At 51.7% G+C, this 27,946-nt stretch overlaps 1 protein-coding gene across 4 annotated transcripts in view; it reads right to left on the reverse strand.

The window, feature by feature from the left end:
• SHANK3 (SH3 and multiple ankyrin repeat domains 3) overlaps nt 1–27,946 on the reverse strand; it is a 534,820-nt gene that overhangs the window by 393,342 nt on the left and 113,532 nt on the right. For all 4 annotated transcript variants that reach the window (XM_059725576.1, XM_059725575.1, XM_059725577.1 and 1 more), the window contains 4 exons: nt 21,679–21,830; nt 21,108–21,275; nt 18,720–18,836; nt 10,165–10,242 (listed from right to left, as the gene is read on the reverse strand). In XM_059725576.1, the coding sequence (XP_059581559.1) occupies nt 10,165–10,242; nt 18,720–18,836; nt 21,108–21,275; nt 21,679–21,830 (515 nt within the window). The remainder of the gene's footprint in view (nt 1–10,164; nt 10,243–18,719; nt 18,837–21,107; nt 21,276–21,678; nt 21,831–27,946) is intronic.

A 27,946-nucleotide genomic window follows, 5' to 3' on the forward strand; every position in this document is an offset into this window, starting at 1 on the left:
AAGACAAGTGCAAAGTACAAATGCTTGGGATGGAGAAATCGAATGAGTTCACACAAAATATGGAATAAGGAGGTAGGCAGCAAAACAGCAGTGAACGATCTGGGGGTTACAGTGGATCACAACCGAGACATGAGTTAACGATGTTAGTGTTGCTGGGGAAAAAAAAAGGCAAATCTCAGTCTGCCACGTATTTTATCAGACGTGCCATACACAAGACACTAGAGTTAATTATTCCACTCTGCTCAGTGCTTGTGAGGTCCCATTTTTGGCACCGCACTTTCAGGAGCACGTAAAAAAACTGGGTATATTCCAGAACCGATCAACAGAATGATAAGAGGTTTAGCAAATACAACCTAGGAGGACCGACTGGAGGAAATGGGTTGATTTAGCTGAGAAAAAAGAAAAGTGATGGGAGACACGACAGCTGTTTTCCAAAATCCAATCAGTTGTTCAACCATTCTCTGCTAGTTGCATTTTTTCCCATCAAGGAGCTGGACGATGGGACGCGGTGCACCCTCAGCAAGTTTGCAGATGACACCAAGCTGTGGGGTGTCGTTGATAAACTGGAGGGCAGGGCTAGGATTCAGAGGGACCTCGACACATTGGAGGATTGAGGCAAAAGGAATCTCCTGAGGTTCAACAAGGACAAGTGCAAAGTCCTGCACCGAGGAGGGAGCGATCCCCTGCACCGGGGCAGGCTGGGGGCAATGGGCTGGGCAGCAGCTCTGCAGAAAAGGACCTGGGGAGAGACAGGGGGCACAAAGCTGGACAGGAGCCAGCAGTGTGCCCTAGTGCCAAGAAGGTGACCGGCATCCTGGGTGCATCGGTAGGAGCATTGCCAGCAGATCGAGGGCAGTGACTCTTCCCCTCTATTCGGCATTGCTAGCAAGTCTCCAAATTTCGCGCTGGCGCTTCCACGTTAATGGAATTGCATGATGGGCCCGAAGGAGTCTCCTCACCCGCAGGGCGTGGAGGTCCACGCAGGCCCAGATGACACCATTTCTTTTTGGACTTTAAAAAAAGTACTAATTCACAGTCTACCTGACAAAACAATAGCCCCACAAACAGAAGGGAAAAAAAGTGAGGGAAACAGTAAGGAAGAGTCGAGGATTTCTTCGGGTGATCTCTTTTATTGGATCAACTGTAGAGTTGGGATAGGGTTAGAGAAGCTTTTGAATGAATGCAAGACATTCGTTACCAGGGTTGACCAGTGCAAGCCAAGCACAGCATAGCCGAAAACAGTTGTAGAAGGGGAAGAGAGGAATTGCCGGGGGTTGCAGGCAGGCAATTAGCAGAAGAGAAGCTGATTACTGGAAGACCAAGGCCTATCAAAAAGGAGGAGGGGGTCTTCTCACCTTTCACATGTGGAAAAAATTCAAGAGTCAGGTAGGTTATAGTGTTTCATGAAACCATTATCAGGGCTAAGTCCTTGGCTCCTAGTGTCCAGCCTGTTTATGGACATGAAAACTGTAAGGACATCGTGCATGAGCTCCAGTGCAGGAGGCACCGAGGAGAGCGGGGGGAATCCCCCTTTCACGGCTCCGTGGAGGCCGTGGCAAGACAGCAGACGCTGCGCTTGCAACGATGCCACGGATGAATGCCCGGAGATGCCCGGCCTGCAAGTGGGGAAATGCCAAGGGCACCAAAGGACAATCAGAGACAAGCACTAATAACTCAGCGTAATCACAAACTGCTTTCTCCTACATGGCCTATGCACAAGGTTTCAATTAATTGGACTACAAGGGAAGTGAGACGAGCCTGTGCTGCTAGGTGATAAGGTCATTCACAACAATGAAAAGACTCGATTTTTAAAGGACCCGGTTTTTAGTTAAACTTGATGAACAAATACAATACATTTAGGTTGGCAAGAAATCTCATTCTGTCCTCGAAAGGTCAGCGCTAAGTTCGTAGCGGATTTACTGTATTGTTAATACCGAACAAAAGCGATTGAATCCCTGCTGTAAGTATCAAACCGGCACCCATAATTCCTCCTTTGATTGTAGTAAAGCAGAGCTTTGGACCACCATGGGTAGCACTACACATACTATTAAAAACCCACAAAGCTACAATCCAAGTATGTGACAAGAGACAACAGATGGAGGAGTACAAGGCTACAGTTGTAGTGACGACAAGGAAAATATGGAGCTTATTAATCACAATAATGGTATAGACATCCACACATGGGCCAGGATTCTTGGTGTAAGTTAGGAAAAAGGCTTTAAAACATGTCAAACAGCAGATGCTGTTCCTGTGTTTCACAAAGGTTGAACAGCAGCAGCTAACTAGCAAAAGCTTGTGATTCAGCCTCAAGTTGTGAAGTCCCTTTATACGTTACCCTTTCCATTGGGATGTTTGATGATTATAAGTTTGCATAAGAGACAGGGAAGCAGATCAGGTGATGTTATACAGTACACGATCACAAGATAAATTTGTATTAAAGTTCTGAAAAATGACACTTGGTATTTAAGGAACCGCATCAGAAAAACCGAAGAGTGTGTACAGACCCCTTCCAGTTGAGGAAGCGTCATTGCCCAGCCACCTGACCAGAAATGAGAAACAGTTCAGAATCGCCGCATTGCCTTCAAGTAGAAATACGATTGACGTGAAATAGCTCATCTGTAATGACAGTACACCCACGAGGTATTTGTATTGCATCGAAGGAGCTGGTACAGTTAAACAGCGTGCCAAGAAACCAATGTGACACGAACATCTCTTAAGGTACACCAACAAAAAAAAGTGTTATCAGGTCACAAGACCTGATTACTTTTACAGCTGGTAGTCGCACAGAAAGAATTGGACATCTGAAGCAACCCCATAACCTCATTGCGGAGGCACAGGGAACAATCAAACACCAGCAAAAGGTGTATATCACTGGTTTGTATGACTTCAGGAACTGTTATAAGCCTTTTGAAAAGAGGCCAAGCAAATAAGTCTCATGACTTTATACTACTGTGTGATGAACTACGGAGCAAGGTCAGAATTATCCAGGAGTGCACAGGGATTTTACATAAAGACCGTCGTAACTGCAAAACTGTAAATTCTGCAGTCGTTTAAAAGCAATTTGGGGAAGTAAATTGTCAACCACAGCTGAGCCAGTAAGTGTTCAAATTATAGTTCAACAAATCTTATATAAACCGGAACGGCACAACATATTCTGTGTAAAGTTGGAACGAGCCATGAATGAGGCACCTCATTTTCTCATTGGATGATGAGAAGGGACAACTCCTGATCTGATTGGACAATTCTGATCTTTGCTAGGAGCCTTGGTCACTTTCTAATTGACCCCCCTCAGCTTTGCCAAGGAGATGCCTGCGCTGCCCGACACACAACGTGCAAGATGCCTCGTGCTGTTCGCTACGGTGCTCCCACAACCCAAAGCACGTGGATGGGAGAGCGGAGCGGGACACCCGCCGCCGGCTCAGCAACCAAATCTTGCTACAGACCAGCGCCCTGTGGGTGCGTCTGCATGAGATGCTAAGTGCACGCTAGTGTAATAACACTGTGCAGTAGTGTGCCGGGCAAAACCCGTGCTAATACATTACTGCGCAGTTAGCGTCTGCAAAACCCTGCGTGCTCACGCTACTGCGCGGTAGCGCCAGTCACTGCGCACTGATGTAGCACTTGGTTGTCCAAGCACTCAGCTTAATGCACAGTAATTATGGCACGTTAATGAACGTGTATCCGCACCCTGTAACTCTGTATTCTCTCCTCCTCCCAAGTCCCTCGTAGGGAGAGCGCTGTGAAATTCGCAGAGGATACGAATACTGCTGTCAGCTCCACTGAACCCCCACGATGAACTCTTCATCTACCCAAAAAACACGGTATTGCCGCTACGGAGCTCAGCTGAAAACCTCACACATGTGCCCGCTCCACTGGAGAAGCAGAAAGAGACTTTTATGCAGCTATTGTTTACGTAAGAGATGACTTCTTTATGCCGGGCTACTTATTTTAAGAAACTAAATTAAAACCCTCTGACTAAAATCTCTCACGTGTACTTGTGTAGCTGTCGAAAAGTGGCTGATTTTCAGGTAAGTAATTGGGAGCACTCGCACCAGACAAACGTGTTACACCAACTGTGCCTAGTACCATTGTGATGGGAAACTGCTTCTCTACAGCCTGAGAAACCCTGTCTATTCAACAGGAACATAGGACCATGGCATTGGGTTTGGTCCCCTGCAAAATGAGTTTGGAGATGCTGTGGTCAAAAACTACTGATACCTTCCAGGACAAAAAACAACCCATAAAAACAATAGCTTAGAAATGCTAAACCGGCTACTATCGAGAGGGCTGGTTAAGGTGACACAGCCTTGGCAAAATTATGGGAGAGAAGAGAAGACCTTTGAAATAATTACCTGCATATAATATTTTGCTTTAGCAGGTGGTAATTGCGTGTAGAAGTAAGCGGTAAAGACTGACACCGCATTTTACCTGGACACTGTAATCGTGAACTGGACTGGCATCCTGCGATAATTAAGAAACATATCTGCATTTCTGAGCCCCACTTTGACATTATTTTGGCTGCACGGATGCAAGCGGTCATATCATTTCACTGGCAATGACCTTAGAGCTATATTTAACAATCCGTAGCTGCAAGTTGATATCAAAATCAACAGCCCAGATTAGGATGAAACAAAAAAAATCTCCCTGTGTAAGAAGCTTATGATTAGTGTCTGAATTAGCTCAACTGAATGATCATTACCTCCTAACTGTAACATCTCATGTTGAGTTCAGGTTTTTATAGGTGTTCACAATGTCATCCAGCCCCCTTTCTTTTGGTTTCTGCAATGCATTATTTACTGAAAAAGCTTTTTTGGCTAATTAGGAATTATTATAAATGTATGAGCCTGTCTGTACTTTAGTTAAGGAACAGAGACCCAAAACCAGTGAGAAACCTAGCAGTGATAACTGGTCTGTTGGGGTTTCCTCACCCATCTCCTCCTGCAATGGGGCTGTGATGAGAGGTATAAACTGCTCTCACAGCACCAAAGGCCACGTGTCCCCGAGGGCTGCATCTTGGACCGCAAGACCTTTTCCAAGGGGCAGGTGTGCGAGAAGGACCCAGTCCAATTCTCAGAGCACAGGCTAAGTTTGCTAGGCTAGCAAACTGGAGGTTTGCATTTGCAAGACAGAGCCCCTGAGACGCAGTAAGGCAGGCACGGCACCCTGCGATGCATCTCCAAGGAGCTACTGCCACCCTACAAGGAGGGATGGTTTATTTATCACTAGCAGCTGTTTCTGGAGTGCATTCACACTTCTGGGATTCAGCACCTTGGGCGCGTCTACACATGCATTAACACACTTTAAATCTAGTGCCTCCATTGTGAGGTACCAGGAAAATGCACATTGGCCTGTCTGAACGTGCATTAACTAAACACTTTTTTCAGTGGTGCTTTAATGCGCATTAAAATAGACTACTGCACATTAAAGGGCACATGTAGACGTGCCGCTTGGGTGTTAAGTGCAAAACCGCTCGCTCCAATGGAGCAAGGATGTTGTCACTGGCACTCTCTGTACCACAGGGTGCACCCCCTCACCTCCAAACCTTCACTCAAGCTCCCAGAGCCTCGACACAGGAGAGGCCAGTGCCAGGGAGGACAGGCACAAAGCACAAATACAAGAGCTACCGTTACCGTCTTATTTCAAGGGCCTCTGTGCTCTCCCTCTACAAGCAGTGCCCCCAGGGAGGGCTCCAAGCAGAGACAGACTCCAATGCTCCTGCACCATATCGTGCAGCAAAACACCATGTCAACTCCAGTGAATGATGTTTAACAAAAGCATGAGCCAAGCTCCACACGGCTGCTTTGTGAATCACTACCAGGGGAACTTTTTGGATAAGCTATGGAGCTGCGACCCTACTGAAGTGTGTCTTTAAACCCACGAGTATTGGCTTCCTGGCTAAGGAGAGCCACGTTCAATACATCTTTTAGACTCTGCTTAAGGGCTGGCTTCTCCCCCCTGTAAACCAGCGTCTGCTTGATCTCTTCTCCAAACAGTAAGATGGAGCCTCCGGGGAAGTATCAGTGAGACTCCCCACAGTCACTGCGGGACCTGGGGAAGTAAGCAAGGAAGACAACATGACGCGGAGTCTGTTTTGCTCTGCAGCACTTCAGGGCACAGATCAATACAGGATGCAACAACAGCTCGGGCTCCTGGTTCACAGAAGTGGCCCACGCAGGTCAGCCAGGTGAAGCATCTCAGAGGTGAGATGAGAGATTCACCTGTGTATAAGGGAAGGAAGGTCCGGAAGCAGCAAAGGGGAGCAGCGATGCCCCGGGCAGCTGCACCATCCGATGTCTTATGCTCTGGGGATCAGGTCAAGGGGATCTGACAGAAAGCACAGAGAGGAGCGGACTCCTCTATACAGCAGGAAACCCTGGCACGGTACTGCTGGGGCTCTGTCTGACCTCACCTAGGTTGATTAGTGGTTGTCCTCACCCAAGGAAGAGAGAAGATATCCACAGCTAGCTCACGGGCCATTCTTGTCGACTGCCTGACTTTCCACATAGTGGAGAAAAGTCTACCAGCAGATGCACTGACAGCCATACGCCTATCAGGAAAACATGATGTTGGCTACAGCAAAACAACCGTTCCCTCGGCTTCGCAGGCAGGGCTTCAGCGTCGTCCTCCTTGCCTGTGATACAATGCAAAGCTATGGTAGTGGATGCGAGGCTCAATGTTGTACGGAGAGGCCAAAGGCACTGAAGGTCCCTTAAGATACATTTTCAAGATCTCCATCTTCCAAAAGAACAGGATAGGAAAGAGTCCATAAAATCATGAATGGTGCAGAGAAAGAAAATAGGGATTTACTATTTGCTCTCACAATCCTAGAACTAGAGGACATGCAATTGAATTAAGTAGCAGGTTTAAAGCACGTCGTTCTCCCCAGTGCATAATTACGGTGTGGAACTCATTGAGATGCCACTAGAAAGGCAATTCAAGAGGATTCAACAAAAATGTCAGGAGTCAGGGGAAGACAAAAGGAAAAAGTGCGAGTCCCTTACTGAATGCAGAGGGCAATTTGGTAATGGATGATATAGAGAAGGCCGAATTACTTCATAACTTTTTACTTCAGTCTTCCCAAAAAAGGTCACCTATCAGACGACAAGTGCAGTAGCAAGGACAGGGGACAAGATGTGCGGCCCAGAGAAGTGGAAGAACAGGTTAGGGATTACTTGGAGGAACTGGGTGTCAGAAGGTATAAGTGGGAAGCACCCTACAGAGCTGAAGGAACCCTGAAATTACCTCAGCTACTGTCATCTTTGAGACTCATGGAAGTCGGGTGAAGTCCTGGATGACTGGAAAATGGCAAATAAAAGTGCCCATCTTTAAAAAAAAGGGAAGAAATAGGATTCAGGGAATTGCAGATTGGTAAATCTGACCTCATTACCAGGAAAGATCGTAGAGCAGGTCATCGAGGAGTCTATTTCTAAGCTCCTGGAGGAGAACAAAGTGATCAGAAATAACCAATATGAAGTCATCAAGAGCAAGCCGTGCCTAACCAACTCGATTTCCTTCTATGGCAAGGTGACAGGCTGCCGGCACGGTGTGATATACCCTGACTTTGTCAAGGCTTTGGAGAAATCTCCCGCAAGATTCTCATTGACAACCTACGGAAATGCTAGATGGGAGTGCTGCACGGTGGATACACAACTGGCTGCAGCATCACATGCAATGATCAGTCAGTCGCCAACGGGAGACGGTATTAAGTGTGGTGCCCCAGGGTACAGTCCTGGGTCTGGTGTTGTCTAATGCAATCATGCATTCATGCATGATTTCCAAGATGTGATTAAGTGCACACTTAGCAAATTTTCAAAAGACAGCCTGTCAACCCGCCCCTGCCCCTAAGTCTTCTGACTAATTAATCCCAGTTCTTCCAGCTTCTCCTCATAGATCATATTGCTGAGGCCTCTTACCATTTTTTCTGCTCTCTGCTGGACTCTGTCTAAGTTGTCCACATCTTTCCTGAAGTGAGGGGTCCCAAACTGGACCCGTGCCGAACAGAGTGGGAGAATCACTTCCCTTATTTGCAGGTGATGCTCTGATTAATACCATGCAGGATGCTACTGCCCTGTTTTGCAGCAAGAACTCATGGTTGCCTCATATTCAGCATATGGTCCACTGTGACCTTTTCTAGGTCCTTTTTTGTAATAATACAACCTAGCCTGTCATGCCTCGGTCTCTATTTGTGCACGGTATTGTTTTGTCTTATGTGCAGGACTTTGCACTTGTCCTTTTTTGCATTCATAGACTCACAGAAAATGAGGGCTGGGAGGGAGCTCAGGGGGTCACATCTAGTCCGACCCCTGCTCCAAGCAGGACCAGCCCCAACTGCATCATCCCAGCCAAGGCTTGCTCCATCTCTGCTTCATCCTCTCCTGCCCTCAAAACACCAGCAAGGGAACGGCTTCCCTTTTCCATCCCTCCAGCCTGGACAGTGCTCCGTTCTTTGGCAGAAGAAAAAGCCCCCACAAGTGCTACAGCCCTCATCATCTCTGTCCTCTAACCTTCTTGTCGGTGTTTGGCACTGCCTTCCTTCCAACCGTATCCAACCCCACACGAACACCCAAACCCTGAGCCAAGGCCAGACACGGGTGTGGGCGAACTGGGCAGCCCCCAAATGGCAATTATTATTTTTATCGTTATCTCTGGCAAAAGGGGGCCCGGCACTAAAAGTTCACCCGGGGCCACCAGAAATCTAGGTACGGTGCTGCCCTGGGCAGAGCTTGTTTGACTTGGACAGGTGGGCATCCCCATACAGGACGGCACGGTCCTCGTCCAGCGCTGGACCTAGGCTGACGGTTTCATCGTTGGGCATAGCTCAGTTATGAATATTTAGCTGGGCTTTGATGTGCCAGATCATAGTACCCAACCCTGAACTGCACGTGACAAACCCCTGGGCTGCACAAGAGAAACCATCAAGAATCTGGCTTTTCCAAGGCCATTTTTCTCCAGATCATAATTTTAGCAACATGGAGATTAAATGACCTGGCGTTCAGACGAGCACGTCGCACCACGGCCTCTCGAAGTTTTCCTGAGCCCTATATATAGGGTCTGGATACTAAACCAGTCCAGAATACAAGATACATATTCAGTTAGGGCACTGTGTAAGCAAATCAGGAAAGTGTATGCACAAGTGACTAATTATCTCTAGGCTACACACAATAACCTAATTTGCATATGCAATCACAGTAATTATGGGTGCATATGCAAATTACATGCAAAACATTTTGTTCATGAAACTGTCTAAATTATTTTAGAGTATTTTAGAGCCGAGCATCTGTACAACGCACTTTAGGGAAATAAAGTGAGGAAGTCGGTAACTAAAGGGCAATTGCAGCTGGGAATTCAGGGAGTTGGATTATATCGACCTAAGCTGGCATTGAGCAGGATGGCAGAGTTGCACCCCTCATCGCAAGGGGGATGCTTACACACCTGGAATGACCAGGACCTTGAAAGCGTCACGGGACTGAGTCTCCACAAGCAGGAGACTGAACGGGGCCGCGAGGGGTGTTCAGCGACAAGAGGAAGGCAGCAGACACGAGAGGAGGAGGAGGCTCGTGGTCAGTGAATTCGGGTTCCCGCTGTGGCAGGCGCCACCTCGGAGACTCCCTTTCAGAAACCGAACAGGATCCATCGTTGGACTAGCCAGGCTCTTTGTCCCGCCCGCCCATGCCTGCTGAAAGCTGGACCAGACCCGGGATGCTTAGGAACCTCCTTCAAGTTTCCAACCTAAATTTATCTAAATTTGAAAACCACGAGTTCCTAAGCCAACATACTCCGTTGGCATCAGCAGCGCTTTTCCCCTCCTGGTGTTTATTCCTGGATCCACTTATGAAGAGCAATCAGATCCCCTCTCAGCCTTCATTTTCCTAGGCTAGACAAGCCAAGCTGTTGTCTTCTCTCACAGGACCCTGCAGCCATCTCCATATGTTCGCATGCACTGCGTCACCCCAGACTAAAACAGCTCCAGCATAAGGAATTTGGAGTTAGCATTTTGTTCTGCTAAGCTTCATCCTTGTACGGGACTAGGAAATGCCCTCTGTTTACCAAGCACATAGCTCGGCATTTATTGACAAGCCCTTTCCCAGCACTCTGAGACAGGACTGCACCCGCGCGTGTCCCCACTGACAGTGTAAAGAGCAAAGCGGCCCCACGCCGTCCTACCTGGAACGCGGTCTGGCTGTTGTAGTTGCGAATCTCTTTGCTCGCCCCGCGGAACAGGAGAACCCGGGCACAACTCTCCTAGGAAAGAAAATCAGAGACGAAAGAAGGACGGCGATTAGTGACGTCAACAGCTGAGAGGGAAGAGCACAGAGACTTCCCTAACTCTTTCAAGACACAACTCAAGTTGTGTCCAACGGTACTTAAACGTGTGTAGTATGTTGCTAAGTGAGGGGTGATCACGCACCAGGTTTAAAGGGTATGGTGTTGAAGACCACCCTCTGCCCCGCACAGAGCAGACTCGAAGGCACCTGCCTCTCACCAAGCTGTGAATCACCCTTCATGTACCACAACGATAATAATATATAACAGCAATTCACTTCGAGCCTTGATTTTGCAGGCATGGCCAAAGACAGCAGAAACCCTGTTACAGAATAGCTGGCACGCCTGAGCACGTATCCGAGAAGGAACACAATCCGGAGGAGAAACTCCTTAGGAGCCCAGAAAGGAACAGGTGGCAAGGCTGGGCTTGAAGGAAGAGCCCCCCAAGCTCCTTCTGGGTCCAAAACACACACATGGTCTCCTCACGCCGCAGATCCCCGCGGAGCCGAGCACAGCTCAGACTTCTGGTACCCGACAGGTGCGCCCCCACCTCCCCCAGGCTGCCTGATCTCGTTACATTCAAAACCTCAGACACCAGCAGAAAGATATTAACCCAGGTCTCTTTCCTTGTCTAGGGTCTTGCAGCACTCTAGGCACAGCCAACGAGTTGGAGGCAGGCAGGAGGTGGAGGGGATGGCTTACCTGCCCCAGCTGCCCCCGCACTCGGCTGCCACAGCTGAGGACCCACACACTAGTTGCAGCAGGGGCACTGGAGTGATCCCCCCACCCACCCACCCACCCACCCCAGGACCTTTTGCTGTGGGAGATGGTGTGCAATGTTCAGCTAGAGCAACCCCACGGTGTGTGGGATCCCCAGCCTGCCCCGGTGTTGTTCCTTCACACATGTACGCTGTTGGGCAAGGCCTAATCCTTGCAGAGGGAGGGCGGTACTGCTCTGCCCAACCCCTCCGCCCATGCACGACTGGGCACAGGGCTGCACTGGTCTCTATGTCTGGGCCGTGCCGACCACAGCAAAGACTCCAGGGGGGCATTCAGATGCCCGCTCATTACACTATTGATGCCCGCCACGGAGCTGGAGCAGCTGGATTTACCAGGTTACTGACTGCCCGAAACAAACTGCTGCACTTGATCAGCCTCCGCACAAGATTTCTACGCTGGCTTGTTCAGGTTGCTTCGTCTCATTATCGTTAAAACCTCAGACATAAGAAGCAAGACCTTAGCAGCGCAGCCTGCCCAGGCCCGTTTCCCAGATCAAAGGCATCTTTCCCCTGAAGCCCTTACGGAACTAGCCAAAGTAATCTCTGAGTTATTAGCAATTATCTGAGAGAAATCACGGAGGAGAGGGGAGTTCCAAGAGAGCTAGGGAAGAGCCAGCAAACACAGGACTTATCTGCTGAAACAGGGGGAGGAGGACATCCAAGGAACCATAAAAACAGCAAACCCGAATTCAATCCTACAAAGATTCTGGAGACAATCCTTAAACAATACATTTATGTGTACCTTGAGGATAATAAGGCAATACCAACAGCCGTGTGTCAATAATAAATTGTGTTAAAGCCACCCGGTTTCCTTTTCGGATAGGATAACTGGCCTAGCGGGTAAAGGGGGACAGATCAATGCTATATCAGACTTCAGCGAAGCTCTGAATGCTGCCCCACAGAGCATTCCTATGTGGATAAACCAGGAAAATGATCTAGATGAAGCTGTCACCTGGTCGATTCACAGCTGTTTGGAAAACGGAGAGCGTTCAAGCAGCATCCCTACGGGTCTGGGGTGGGCCTGGGTCTGTTAGACTCCTTCATTAAGTGGATGAAGAAACAGAGACAGCAACACTATGGGAAAGACTCTGGGAGTTACAGTGAATCTTAGTTCACACTGGGCACGTTTACATGTGCGCTTTAATGCGCATTAGCTTATTTTCATGTGCATTAAAGCATCTCCAAAAAAACCCAACCGTACTCTTTAGTTAATGTGTACTAAGACAAGCTAACGCACATTCTTCTAGCACCTCATAATGGAGGTACTAGATTTAATGTGCATTAATTAAAGCACGTGAATGAACATGTAGATGTGCCCAATGTGATGCTGCAGCAAAGCAGGCAGATGTAATTCTGGGATATAGTCACAGGGCAGGCCACACGCTGGGCACAAGACACCACTCTGCTCTGTGCTGGCGAGACCTCAGCTGACTCATTTTGCGCACCTGAATTTAAGAACGATAGAGGCTAATTGGAGAGCTTTGCAAGAACAACAAGGCTACGAAGTGGTTCAGTAAACATGACCTATGACGAAAGGTTGAAAGAAAATTGTGTTTCATTAATTTGTCTGATTTATATTAAGAGAAAACAGTGGGCAGATACAATCCCAGTTGCCATGCATAAAAGGTTGTTATAACAAGTGGACAGTGACCCATTGTTCTCCAGGTCCACTGGGGAAAGAAGAGAAGAAATCAGCTTAATTTGCAGCAAGGAAGTGTTAGGTTAGATATTAGGAGAATCTATGCAGGTAGCACGGCACTGAAACAGACCACCTAGAAGGGTTGCGAATCCCCTGTACCTTTTCTGAACAGATAAGCCGGCTATCGGTCAGAGAGGGCCTAGACAGGTAGATTTGAACATGCCTCATCACAGGTTGGACATTGAGGTCCCTTCCAGCCCTACACTTGTAAGACTTTCTTTGCCAGAGATCATCCGCAAACCAGGAGACACCCCAAGAAAGAAGATGACAACAAGGACACCTAAGGGCACCTCAACAGTGGCAGAGGACAAAAGAGTATTGGGGTGTCCCACCAAGCCAGAAGGGGATGTTGTCCATCACCAAAACTTGATGTCCTACAAAACTCACCGGAAGCCTTTGGTTCCATTAAACTTTGAGGGCAAATGATCACAGCAGGTCCCTTGCTTGACAAGAGAGATGAGCCCACCCTCATATCCAAACGCAATTATCAGCCTGTGATGAAGGGTTAAAATCCAAGACACCTACACCTAACCTCTGTATTTCAGGACCACCGGAGGGAGGATTAGGCCAACTCCTGAATTAACTGGAAGAGCAGTGCACCATCCCAGCCCAGAAAACACATTCTGAAAGCACACGTCATGTCAAATTTTGAACGAAGAAACCTCTGACACTTTTGGCTGGATGCTTAAATTAAGACCACTGCATTGCCCTTATCCATGAAGGGAGTTTTCTTGTCATAAAAGGATACGAATTTAGACCAAAGTGGTATCCTTAGATGGACCCGTGTTGGGTCTTGTCCTGTTTTCTACTATTTTATCCCATAACCTACGATTATTGCTGGTTAGGAAACAAAACAGCATGCACACAGGGAAGGTCTGAGTGTGTGGGCCAAGCTGATTGCCGAGACCCCGCTGGCAAGATCTCTCATAGCCTCTTCTGCTGGTAGCGAAGGCAGGCTGACAACGTTTAGGCAGACACTTCCTCCCGCTGGGACAGGGGCTTGTGGGTCATTTGCTTGTGACCTGCCATGAGCAGCGCCTGATGCCAGGGATGGCCCTTTTCTATATCTGCTCTCACAAGAACGTGGGGCTGGGAAGCATGACAGGGTGCACTTCCAGGGGTGGTTGCGGTGCCACGGTGGCTGTGCGGCACTGACCTGCCTACCCCAGCTCTCCTGCCTGCCTTGCCTTGATGTTATAATTAACATGTTGGTTTGGAGGCTGCCTCTCGGTGCCCAAAGTCTAGTCATGGGTGTCTTGCTCCCCTCCTCCTTCCCCAGCTATCCATCCAGCTGGGCACCTTTCTCTCCCTCTGTCCTTGGCTGGGGCCTCAGCACAACCTGCCTTACTTAGTCAGGGTCCCCAGCCCGTCTGGGCTTTGACCCCCTCCCAGGCCTGGTGAAGGCTGCTCTCTGCCTCCCCTTCCAAACCCAACAAGAAAACAGAAAACAGTAAACAAGAAAAAGAAAGACGGGAAGATTTGCTGGGTCCTGGGCCTCTGCTCTGCCACCTCCGTGCCTCCCCTCACAGCCACCCCCCCCAGCCCACAGATGAGCAGAGATGAAAAGAACAGGAAAAGCAGACCTGTAGCGGGTTCACATACACAGTCCTTGGGCTACATCTACTCTCCCAGCACCCCCTGGGCCACAGTCCTCAGACTTCTGGGGGCACTCACTCCCCCAAGACCCCTCCTGGGATGGCATAAACAGGTTCATAGATTCATAGGTTGTAAGGTGGGAAGGGACCTTGGAAGATCGGGTCCAGCCCCCCGCACCAAGCAGGTCACAGTGATTCATAGATTCGTAGATGTTAGGGCCGGAAGGGACCTCAATAGACCATCGAGTCCGACCCCCTGCATAAGCAGGAAAGAGTGCTGGGTCTAGATGACCCCAGCTAGATACTCATCTAACCTCCTCTTGAAGACCCCCAGGGTAGGGGAGAGCACCACCTCCCTTGGGAGCCCGTTCCAGACCTTGGCCACTCGAACTGTGAAGAAGTTCTTCCTAATGTCCAATCTAAATCTGCTCTCTGCTAGCTTGTGGCCATTGTTTCTTGTAACCCCCGGGGGTGCCTTGGTGAATAAATACTCACCAATTCCCTTCTGTGCCCCCGGGATGAACTTAATGTTCATCACAGTGCTTCCCAGGCACTTGCACACCCTCTCTCCCCGAGCCATGACTTAATGAGGAGGGTTCATTAGCTTATTTAGTCTGCAGAAGAGAAGACCGAGGGGGATTGAATATCAGCCTTCAGTTCCCTGCAGGGGGGCTGCGAAGAGGATGGAGCTGGACTGGTCTCAGTGGGGGCAGATGACAGGACGAGGCGCAATGGGCTCAAGCTGCAGCAAGGGAAGTTGAGGTTGGATATTAGGAAAAACTCTCACTAGAAGGGTAATAACGCACTGGAACGGGTCAGTGGTGGAGTCTGCATCCCTGAAGGTTTTGAAGACCTGGCTCGACAAAGTTATGTCTGGGATGATCTAGTGGGGGATGGTCCTGCTTGGAGCAGGGGGTTGGACGAGATGTGACATCCCAAGCTCCCTTCAACCCTCGTTTTCTATGATGCTATGAACAGGGTCCTCCTGGGCAGCAACTTCCCTTGCTGCACTTGCATTCCCCCTCCTCCCTGGGGGGCTCCATCCTTCTCCACTTGCCAGGGCCAGTCTCCTGTCCCTGCTCTGGAGGAGGGGTTATATCCCAGGCAGCTGGCCGGGCTTCCTGCTCACCTGGCCCAGGCGTAGTTAGTCTGTGTCTTGCAGCCAGCTGCTTGCAAGCGGGGAGAGCCCATAACCCAGTTATGAAGCATGCAGCTTCCCCCTCCTGTCTCTCCTGGCAGCCAGGACTTCTGTCCCTCTGGCTGCTCTGCCAGGGCTTTTTCCTGCTGCAGGTGATGTCCTCCCCTTCGGGCTTCAAAAGTCCTGGCTTTAAAGGGGCCTCACTGATTTTCCTTCCCTGGCCCTCTCCTTCCCCATAACAGGGTTAAGTTTCCCTGCAACATAATATTGGAAAGGAGCTGCAAGGCCTGAGATCCGTCCTCCACCAGAGAAGGGTCTGAAGAGGGGACATCACTCCAAGTCTCCTGCATAGTCTGATGATGACGAGAAGCCATCATCCCTCATTCAGGCCCTCCAATCCCTCGCGCATCTCAGTTACTCTCCTCCACACTTCCCCCCCATTTATCAGATTTTCCTGGTACAGAGGTGCCTCAAACTGAACAAAACATCCCAAGTGTGGTGACACCAGAGCCATCTGGATTGCCCCCGTTTTGGTCCACCACAGCAGACACTTTCACCCTCAGGTCGGTAAACCTCGGATATCAGGAGGAGCCGCTGGGAGAAATCAAGGGCAGATTGTGGCAGGATGAGCCCCCGGGGTGGCCGTGACGTTTCCCAGTCGGGGTCACCAGGCTGGCTGGCTCTGGCAGTCCCAGCTATGGTCTGCCCTGGACCTTGAGCCCTTCCTGAGCTCCCAGGCTCTCCCCAGGATGCTCCCCCCGGGCTCCCAGCTCTCCTAGTCTGCCTTGAGCTGCCCTCACGAGGGCTCAGGGCTAAACCACCAATGCAACCTAAATAACAAGCACCTCAGCCCTCTGGCAGACACCACCCAAACTCTCTGTGGGTTCAACACAAAACGAGGCTACTTGCCTGCATCTGCACCCCAGCAACTTGCCCTGGTCCCGGGCCCGCAGAGCTTCTTGCCCGGTTTCACCGTCTCTTCAGGGGCTCTGCTGCCAGGAGCCCCAACCATCCAGGCTCTCCGGGCTGGAGTGCTTGACCGGCTGGGACGCTGGGCTTATCTGGCTCAAACCCAGGCCCTTTCTGCTCAGGTGAGTCCTTAATCAGCCCCTTTGCCACCTGCAAGCCCCTCTCAGGTGCAAGGGACAGGCACACCCCACGCTTTGTGAGATTTAGGCAGAATATTAGAACAAACTTCATGAGGACAGGATGAACGAGACCCGAGAAGCGTCACCCCAGGGAAAGAGCTGGGACACCTGGCCCTCCGGAGTCAGAGAAAAGTCAGGCTGGAGGGGACCTCAGCAGGGCGCCTCGTCCAAGCCCTGCTCAAAGGAGGATTATCTCTGTTTCAGCCAGCTTAGATGAGTGTTTGTCTGATTTATCCTAAAGACTCGGTACAAATCCTAAACCCAGTGCCTGAAACACCCGGGTCCAACACGGGGGAAGCAGAGGGAGGAGGGCGCTGCAATGTCCTGCCACTGCACGGACAGGACGGAGCTATAAATACACTCGAGACTTCCAAGGAGGAGGCCCGTGTCTCCAACACAGAGGAAGGCAAACCCCTACACAGCCGGGGTCAGTCTCACCACGGGGCAACTTTCCTTCCTGGTCCCAAACGTGGTGGCCTGGCTGACCCTGAGTGGAGAAGCAAGACTCGTTAGCCAGGAACCTCTGAGATTTAGAGTCCCAGCAGGAGCATTGGCACAAACCCTTGGCCTGGGCTGCAGCCAGCATCCAATGCTGCTGAGGAAGGTGAAAAAGTCCCTGACACCCATAGCACCATGGGGGAAAATATTCCTTCCCTGCCCCATGAGCTGACAGCAAAGCCCAGAAGCCTGGACATACCAAACATCCTCCGCTGTGTCCTGCCAACATAATTCGTGCAGCACACCTGGAGTCACAGAACCACAGACAGCGAGGGTTGAAAGGAGCTCAGGAGGTCACATCTAGTCCGACCCCTGCTCCAAGCAGGACCAGCCCCAACTCCATCATCCCAGACGAGGCTTTGTCTAGCTGGGTCTTCAACACCTCCAAGGATGGAGGCCCACCACCTCTCTGGGGAGCCTGGTCCAGTGCTTCAGCACCCTCCTCGTGATAGTTTTTCCTAATATCCAACCTCAACTTTCCTTGCTGCAACTGGAGCCCATTGCTCCTTCTGCCATCTGCCCCCACCGAGATCAATCCAGCGCCATCCTCTTTGCAGCCCCCCTGCAGGGAGCTGAAGGCTGCATCCTAGCTGGCGAGCCAGAACTTCCCTTGCTACCATCCTCTCTCTTGTACAAATTTATCCCAGTTCCTTTAATCTTTCATGTCCACACCAGTTGTGGAGCTCCGCTTCCTCCTCCTGTTGCTGCGCCTGGTCCTCTCCAATTCCCACCTGCCCTGGGATGCTGAGGAGGTGCTTCGGGAGGTCTTGCACTTCCAGCTGTTGCCCTTCACAGAGCACCCCAGGCCAAACTACTCCTAGATCATCCCCGAGCAGTGACGGTCCAGCCTCTCCCTCAACGCCGCCCGCGACGGAGAGCGCACCCTTCCCTGGGCATCTATGCCCCTGACTCCCTGCTCTGACAGTGAAGAAGCATTTCCTAATCCAAACTAAACCTCCTCTGCTCCAATTTCAGGCCACTGCCACACATCCTACTCTCTGCAGTGTGGAAGAAAACGCGTTCGCCTTCTTTTTTAGCTCTTCAGACATTAGCAGGCTGATAGCGCGTCCCCTCCCTCATGGACCCTTGTGCAAGTCGAATATACCTTTTCCCTCTCAGCCTCTCCTCGTATGGCCAACTTTCCAAGCCCTCTATTATTTTTGTTGCCTGCATTTCTGCCTTTTTCAAGGGCAGAGTCTGTAACGGCATGCAATGCTCCAGATGAAGTCGAGGCCACGTTGAGCGCAGAGGCACTATTGCTTGTCTTGCACCTCACGCTCCTCCTGATGCAGCCCCAAACCACGTTTGCCCGTTCTGAAGCTCTTACACTGCAGACACAGGCTGAAATTTAAAATCAGACCCAGCAACGTGTGCATGTGTATGAAAGATGGATCCTGCACTGGCCACGGACCAAGAACTACTCGTGTCCCAGCACATCCTTGCTGGCTCTAGATGTAGCAACACCCCCACCAGCATGCCCGGATCCCAAGCCAGGGCACCCTCTGCCCCAAGCTACCCACCCGTTTGTCTACACACCACCCACCCTCGTGCCCACGTCCCTGTTTCTCCCATTGGCATGCACCACTCCTCTCTCCTCACCTGGTTGTAGAGAGCACAGATGTGGAGCGCAGTGTTTCCTGAGGCGTTCTGCGCCGTCATATCGGCTCCGTAGAAGAGAAGATGCTCCAGGTGCTGCACGTGGCCGTAGCGACATGCCTGCTCAGGAAGGAGAAGGGAGAGAAAGTAACAGACATAAACATAGGACAAGAGGGAACCAAAAGGTTTTGGACCCATGTAAAGAGCTTCAAAAGAGCTGGCCCGCATTTACTGGTGCACGGAAGGATGTGGCAGGAGCCAGGATAGACATGCAGCTTTTTACAACCGTCTTGTTTTGGAGACAAAACAAGACTTACCCATCTGTGCGCTTATCTTCACTCAAAACCCTGTACTGAGTTTGAACGTAAAGTGCACCTGCTGCTCTGGAAGGACCCATCCCAGAGGCAAGCGACAAGCCCAGTCTCCACGGCCTGTTGGGCCTTGGTTTTCTGCTGAGGCTACCTGCCGAGGGGCCAGTTAGCACGTCCGTGATGGGGGTTTTGCAGTTGTGACATCTGCCCATCATGGAGTGGACTCACACCCATCAGCTGCATCACCCCAAAGAGCTGCAGCTTGGGAAGGGTTCCCAGACACTGACCTGGACTAGAGCAAAACAGCTGGCGTATTTAGGATGGGCTCGAATTAGAGATGGCATGCTACCCTGCAGACTTTGGGCTGAAGTGAGAAGGGATTTGTGTGTGCTAGTCACGTTCTGGTCAGGATTTATGCCCCCTTCTCCTGTGTGGTTTATCAAATGCCAGCGTTGTGCATTGTGCCCTATGCAAATACGAAGGCCTGCGAGCGTCAGCGCATAGCTTTGCCTTCCCGCGCTCAGGCACGAAAGGTCCTATGTGCTGGAGGACATGGGGGTGCTCCGAATGTCACCCATCTTGTCAGGGCACATATGTGTAATGTAAGTCAAGGCAGGCTGGAAAGTGATCCGGAGACTTAGACACACACGGGGCCCACGGCTGGCCCAGATTTCCAGGGGAGCTCAGCCCAGCCACCCCCACCATGTCACGGCCCTCGTGAGCCCACTGTCTCCAGCACTCTGGCTCCTGAGCCGTCCGCCCTTGTGTAAGCACGTGCACAAGTGCTCTCACGGCTTTACGGGCAGTGTTGTGACAGCTGGTCTGGGCAGCAGGTCTAAGGGAAGTGCAAGTCTGCTGCAGCGAAGTCTCACTCGATCCCACTGACCATGCTGTTGTTCCCCTCTAGCCTGGCTTTGCAAGAAAACATGCTGTCTGACATTGGGCACGTGTCCTTGCACTTCCAGTGCGAGCATCTCCTCAGAGCAGCCTGTGTCTGTGGCATTGCTTGTGCAAGATAGCAGAGAGGGACGTGCCTGAAGACCATGTCTGCAGGAGTGCAGCGGAAGAGACACCGAGCATTTCAGAAGCATTTAGTGCTGTCTGTGAGCAGACAGAGGCGTACGGCTCCCAGCCTGAGCAATGCAACTGCATCACTCACAGCAGAAGATGGTTTATAACCTCTGACCAATATCCACTTTGTATTTTTATGTATTCATTCATTCATTCATTCATTCATTTTGTATTCATATAAATTATTGGTATATTAATATTAATTCCTTATATAATTCTTATACATATACACATAATGTGTGTGAGTGCGCAAATGTAATTGGTTTTTGAGAGTGATAAGTCCCATGTGGCCACTTTCTTTTCCAAAGAGAAGAAGATACCAAAGGCACTGGCAGCCTGTATGTGGCTACACAGACACGCTCCTGAGCTTACGTCCCAGGAGAGGAACACCCCCGTGCTTCAAGCCCCATGGTCTAATGGTCAAGGCGCTCATCCACGAAGCAGGACACCCAGATTTTCGGCCCCTTTCACCCACAGGGAGCCCGAACCGATACCTCTCTGACTTCTCAGCACAGTGCTGTAGCCAGGCCACAGGCCAGGCATTCCCCAGGCACCTCTCCAGACCCCTTTTGAGGCTGAACTACCACCTCTTGCATTTAACAGTCATGGCATAAAATGGCTGGAGAGCAGTGGAGAAGTCTGTGCGCCATGGAGAGCTAGGGCCCAAGCTAGGACCCTGGGCTCGTTCCCTGCCAAAGCAGCAGCCGTCTCACCAAGCAACATGCATCCTACCTTGCTCCCCTTCCTCCCAGCCCCCAGATCTCCCCCTCTTGGCTGCTCAGGGGCTAGTTTCAAAATCAGGGCTGGGAGCAGACTGTAGTTGGACATAGTGCTGGGAAGTCAGAGAGATGCTGGTTCAGACCTCCCCTAAATGAGAAAACAGCCTCCTCTCCTGCCGTGGCTTTAGCGGTCGAATGTTGCGACAGGCACCCACCATGCACCCACCAACAGAGCTGCACTGGGGTGGACACTTGTAAGACGTGAGGCTCAAACCCTCCTCTGGACCTACCTGGTGAATCTCCTGCCAGCCGTTCTCATCTATGCAGCCGACCTTGGCGTAGTCGTGCAGCAGAAGCTCGCAGCAGTACGGGTCCCCTCCCACCATGGCGCTGTGGTACAAAGGAGTCAATCCTCTGCTGTCCTTGTAATCCGGGGAGGCGCCCAGATCCAAGAGCGTCTGCAAAAAGAGAGTCAGACTCAGCGGGGATCTCACTGATGTCTGAGGCTTACAAAGATTGAGACCAGGGACAAAGCAGGAGGAAACCCTGCAGGGATGGGGATGGAGGGGTGCTCAGTCCCGGCACAGGACAGTCGTCACAGCTCACTTCCCCACCTGACCTTGTCATCTGGCTCCATGAAGAGCCGTGCACTGAGCTTCCTGAACAAGCAGGAAGGTAAAGCCCTTGGTCCAGACAGCCCGAGTCCCAGAGACAGAGGTGGGGAAGGGCCGGGAAGGGCCAGACGGACACGAGGGTAACGGGGAGCTGGAAGGACGGATGCACATGCACCTCCCCTTCCTCAGTAGGCTTGGCCCAGAGCAGGGGGCTCCAGCCCCGGACCTCCCCCTTGCTGGGACTCACCATCAGGGCGGCGTGGTTCCGGCACCGGACGGCCTTGTGGAGAGCTGTCATGCCCTCCCGAGTCCTGAAGTCCAGGTGAGCTCCTCCGTTCCTCAGGGCCTTGACGGTGTCCGCACTGTACTCCAGCTGGGCCGCCATGGTCAGAGGGCATTCTGCAGCACCCGCCCGCCGGGAAAGAGAAAAGCGACGTCTGAGAAACGCACCGAAACCCTCTCTCCAACTGAGCCTCTCCTGCACGGGCAGGCGGCAGCTCCTACACCCATCCCCACACCCCAGCGAGACCGAGCACCTGGCTGCATCCCTTCCAGCTATAACAAGCTCCCTGCCTTGGGGGCCAGTCGTATCCCCTCATCCATGCTCTCTGTGATCCTGACAGCCGCAGGAGTGACACAGCAGCCCTGCCCCATGCACACGAGCTCCCAGCAAGGGTGTCACACCGCCACCGGCGAGCACCTCTGGATGCACCGCTCGGGCATGCCGACTGCCACGGACTCAGCACCTCCCCGAGCTAGAAATAGATGCTAAAAAATGAAGCAGCATCAGCTGTGCCAGGACGCATCTGGTCCACTTCAGTGGGTGAAACACGTTGCCCTGCCCTTGGGTGCTGCAGGACAACAGGTGACATGTTCTCCCGGGGTGGAAGGGACAATCTTGCTCACCCTGGGAATTCCCACATGGGATCGGACCCTTTCAGCCCTGGGATCGCCTGCACAGATTTTCTTGCTTACACAGACAGATCCCCGGGATCTCTGGGGCACGTCTTGGTAAACGAGGAAAGTCAGGTTTTCCTGCCCAGGCGGCTGGGTAGCACGGGCAGCTCCGGGCTGCCGACACTCTCACACCCTAACATAGCATTCACCTGCCTCGAAAGAGCAGCGTAAATGGATACCACTGCGGCTGCAGCCACAAATTCTGGGTGTTTGAGGAGTGACGAGGGGCATGGACATCTGTCTGCGTCTGCTCGGCCTCTATGCTGCCATAAACATTTGAAAGACGATGAAAGACAACATCTGTTTCCATCCTAAGGCAGCTGTACTCCATCTGCTTCAGAGCTTAGTGCCCGGGGAACGAGCGTGCTCCCTAGCATGGCCTGAAGACAATAAACCTGCCCCATGGGTCTCCACGTGCTTTAGGGCAGGATTGGCAACCTTGTCCTGACAGCCTCCAATCTCTGCCCCCAGGACGCTCGAGCCACCTGTGCTTACTCTCACGGCAGAGACCCAGCCGGCTGCAGCAAGGGTCAGCATGAGAAAGTGGTGGCGAGGGCTGCAGAGGGATGGGTGAAACAGTGCAGCTCTATGCTGCCCATCGCCCATGCTGCCCCAGGCTGGGTCGGACCTTCCCAGGGTTGTAGGTGGCCCGGTCCTGGTTTAGGAGATCTGCAAATGGGAAATCTCCTTCTCTTTGCTGAGACGCACTGGGCAGCTGCAAACATCCCTTGAATGCAGGCAGCTGAGCTAGGAGCCGACAGCGCTGCTCATCAGCTACCGGACCCACACGCACAAAAGCCTGGTGAAAAGTGGGTGTCCAGGAAGGCAGAAGGGAGAAGCAGGGTCCAGAAGTGAGCAGATGAGGGAGGAGTGACGGGGAGTTACTGCATTGACCCTAATGCTGCAGAAGAAGGAATGCTTTAATGTATTCATTACACCAGATAGGACAAAGTAGGGCAGAGTCGGAAAATAGGCCATCTTCACTCTGCTGTTCTCAGGCATTTAGCAGCGCGTGGCCAGGGGTGGCTTTGCCTGTCTGCGATGAAGTCCCCGCTCCGTGCTTTTGGGAACTCAAACCGTCTGAATCAGAACGTGGCCATCAGCGTCCGCAGACACAACAGGGACGAGCTCTCTCCCCACCACGTTGCTGCCTCTCACCACTTGATTTCACCAGCATGCAACTCCAATCGTAACAGATGCAAACCAAGCGCAGCAGCTCTTACGCTACCCTGAGGACCTTGCCCCAAACACTGATCTCCCTCCCCTCCGGGCAAAGACCTCTCCCCTTACAATGCTAAACCACAGCCTATGCCTGTCACCAGCATCTCCCTGACACAGCAGTGCACCCTTGGTGCAAGAAGGTGACCGATGTCCTGGGCTGCATTGGCAGGAGCGGTGCCAGCAGATCGAGGGCAGTGATTCCTCCCCTCTATCCAGCACTGGGGAGGCCACATCTGGAGTCCTGTGTCCAGCTGTGGGGCCCCCACAACAGAAAGGATGTGGACACGTTGAAGAGAGTCCAGCGGAGGGCAACAGAAATGGTTGTGGGGCTGGGGGACAGGACTGGTGAGGAGAGGCTGAGGGAAATGGGCTGATTGAGTCTGCAGAAGAGAAGACCGAGGGGATTGAATAGCAGCCTTCACCTCCCTGCAGGGGGGCTGCAAAGAGGATGGGGCTGGGCTGGTCTCAGTGGGGCAGACAACAGGACAAGGAGCAATGGGCTCCAGCTGCCGCAAGGGAAGTTGAGGTTGGATATTAGGAAATAATTTCTCACTAGGAGGGTGGGGAGGCACAGAAACAGGCTCTCCAGAGAGGTGGTGCAGTCTCCATCCTTGGAGGTTTTGAAGACCTGGCTGGGATGATGTGGTTGGGGCTGGTTCTGCTTGGAGCAGGGAGTTGGATAGATGTGACCTCCTGAGGTCCCGTCCAACCCTCATTTTCTAGGATTCCCAAAGGCGGCTAAACCCCGGCTAGGAATTAGCCTGCAGAACCCGAAGGCTGCTCTCCGGCTCTCGTTATTAATGTCCGTAGATGTATCCTTACTCATCAACAGATTCATAAGTGATCCAGAAAAGGGAGTAAATAGGGAGGTGGAAAAATTTACAGATGACACAAAATTATTCCTGATAGTCAGATCCAAAGCTGATAATGAAACTTCTCTCCAAAGTGGGTGGGTGGGCAATAGAGGAGCATGTGACATTCAACAATGACAAATACAGGGTAACACACACACACAGGGAAAAAAAACCCCGTAGCTATGCATACGCCGTGAAGGGCTCTGAATGAGCTGTTCCCTCTTGGAAAGAGGCCTTGGACTCAGCGTGGATCGTTCTCTCAACCCCGCGGCTCAGCGTGCAGCGGCAGTTAGAAAGGCAAATACAACGTTAGGAGCCATTAGGAAAGGAAATTGAAAACAAAACAGAAAATATCATGATGCCATTACAGAAATCCATGCTGAGCAGTCCTGGACACCTCATCTCCAAGACAGAGAGAGCAAAACCCATCAAGGTACAGAGAGATGACCAGCGAGAAACGGCTCCTGTCTGCAGCAATGAACAGCTGACGAGGCCGGGATGCTTCAGCTCACCTAGAAACAGACCTCGCCTTTGTGCCACCAGAAACATTTTTCCAGGGGCACAAAGGCAAAGGAAACGGGCGTCCACGCCCCTTGTCGCACCACAATTTGTGGTTGCAATGGAAGGGGTACGAATGGCAGCGGTGTTTTTGCAGACAACATCTGTTTTCTTCAAGGCAGGACAGCGTGGGCAGCCCAGAACTGCTTGCACTCGCCAGCCTCTAAGGTTTCACGGTCTTGACCCTGCACACCCTGGGAGCAGGAGCCCCTGGGGTGTGGGGATCTGGCCCCTGGAGCCCCCCAAGAGGCTGCCTGGGTCTCTCCCCAGGGCAATCCCCTGGGGGTGCAGGCAGCAGGCACTGGGGTCTCCCCAGGTCCTGCACTACCCCGCATTGGGATGGCAAGGAGGGGTTTGACAGCAAAGGACCCGGGCAACCCCCGGCCAAGGGCCACACGTTGCTCACTGCCCCACATGGGTTCCCTGCCCAACACGGGACAACGGGTGACGTGTCTCCCCCAGCGAAGCCGATCAGCTGTGGCAGAGCACCACAGGTAAGCAATAAGGAGCCCCTTGGGACTGGGAGCGGGGGGGCAGCAAAGGCGCCAGTCGCAGGGCTCAAGTGCCTATATACTAATGCTAGGAGCATGGGGAACAAGCAGGATGAACTAGCGCTCCTGCTTGCACTAAACACCTGTGACTTAGTGGGGCTAACAGAGACCTGGTGGGATTCATCCCATGACTGGGCGGTACATATTGAGGGCTATAGATTGTACAGAAAGGAAAGGTCGGGGAAGAAAGGGGGGGGGTTGCACTTTACGTCAGTGAGCAATATACATAAACCCTCATCAAGACAGAAACCGAGGTTGAGGAAGTAGAAGGATTGTGGGTTAGGCTACATGGGGGGCAAGGAGAAAGGGATTTGGTGGTAGGGGTCTGCTACAGACCCCCACACCAAGGGGAAGAAATAGATGCGGGGCTCCTGAGGCAACTCTCGGAGACCATAAAAGCTAAAGAGGCGGTAGTCGTGGGGGACCTAAACTACCCGGACATCTGCTGGGAGACGCAGACAGCAAGGTCCCATCGCTCACGCAGGTTTCTAACTTGTGTACAGGACCTCCACCTGACACAGGAGGTGTATGGTCCCACTAGGGGGAATGCCATACTGGATCTGGTATTGGCAACAGGGGATGACATGGTAGGGGACCTCCAGATGGGTAGCCATTTGGGAGACAGTGATCACCTAATAATAGAATTCAACATAAGACGTCGAGTGGGTAAGGTAACTAGTAGGGTGAAAGTGCTAGACTTTAGGAAAGCTGATCTCAATGCACTCAGGCGATTAGTCAAGGACGCACTGCAGAGTAGGAGATTTGAAGGGATGGGAGCCCAAAAAGGGTGGCTGTGCCTTAAGGAAACGATCCTTCGGGCACAAAGCAAGACGATCCCCGAGCGAGGCAAAAGAGGGCAAGGGGCCAGGAGGCTTCCCTGGCTGACCAGAGAAATCCAGGGCAGCCTAAGGGACAAAAGGGGAGCACATAAAAAGTGGAAACAGGGAGAGATCACCAAAGATGAATATACCTCCTCTGCTCGTGCTTGTAGGGAGGCAGTTAGGCGGGCCAAAGCTACCATGGAGCTGAGGATGGCAACCCAAGTAAAAGACAACAAGGAATTGTTTTTTAGAGATATAGGGAGTAAAAGGAAGGCCCAGGGAGGAATAGGACCGCTGCTAAATGGGCAGAAACAATTGGTGACAGACGGGGGGACAAGGCTGAACTCCTCAACGAGTTCTTTGCCTCAGTGTTCCTAAGCGAGGGGCACGACAAGTCTCTCACTGGGGTTGTGGAGAGGCAGCAGCAAGGCGCCAGACTTCCATACGTAGACCCTGAGATGGTGCAGAGTCACTTGGAAGAACTGGATGCCTTTAAATCGGCAGGCCCGGATGGGCTCCATCCGAGGGTGCTGAAGGCACTGGCCGACGTCATTGCAGAGCCACTGGCGGGAATATTCGAACGCTCGTGGCGCACGGGCCAAGTCCCGGAGGACTGGAAAAGGGCTAACGTGGTCCCCATTTTCAAAAAGGGGAGGAAGGAGGACTCAGGCAACTACAGGCCAGTCAGTCTCACCTCCATCCTTGGTAAAGTCCTAGTGGACTCCAAGATGAACATGAGCCGGCAGTGTGACGAAGCCATCAGAAAAGCTAACGGCACTTTATCGTGCATCAGCAGATGCATGATGAATAGGTCCAGGGAGGTGATACTTCCCCTCTATCGGGCGCTGGTCAGACCGCAGTTGGAGTACAGTGTGCAATTCTGGGCACCGCACTTCAAGAAGGATGCGGATAACCTGGAGAGGGTCCAGAGAAGGGCCACTCGTATGGTCAAGGGCCTGCAGACCAAGCCCTACGAGGAGAGACTAGAGAAACTGGACCTTTTCAGCCTCCGCAAGAGAAGGTTGAGAGGTGACCTTGTGGCTGCCTTTAAGTTCATCACGGGGGCACAGAAGGGAATTGGTGAGGATTTATTCACCAAGGCGCCCCCGGGGGTTACAAGAAACAATGGCCACAAGCTAGCAGAGAGCAGATTTAGACTGGACATTAGGAAGAACTTCTTCACAGTTAGCGTGGCCAAGGTCTGGAACGGGCTACCAAGGGAGGTGGTGCTCTCCCCTACCCTGGGGGTCTTCAAGAGGAGGTTAGATGAGTATCTAGCTGGGGTCATCTAGACCCAGCACTCTTTCCTGCCTATGCAGGGGGTCGGACTCGATGATCTATTGAGGTCCCTTCCGACCCGAACATCTAACATCTAGCACATCCAGCACAGCTGGTGCGCTTCACTTGGTGACATCTGTTTGTACAATGAAGTCATACACAAGAAGGTTTTTAAGTGAAAACAATAAGGATTTTTATGTACAATATTCATTTTACCCAGACAATCAAGTATACTCAGGTCAGAGTCAGGCTGGGCCTGACGACATTCCACGATG

Source organism: Alligator mississippiensis, chromosome 4 (genome assembly GCF_030867095.1).
Source record: "Alligator mississippiensis isolate rAllMis1 chromosome 4, rAllMis1, whole genome shotgun sequence".
Taxonomy (NCBI): domain Eukaryota; kingdom Metazoa; phylum Chordata; order Crocodylia; family Alligatoridae; genus Alligator; species Alligator mississippiensis.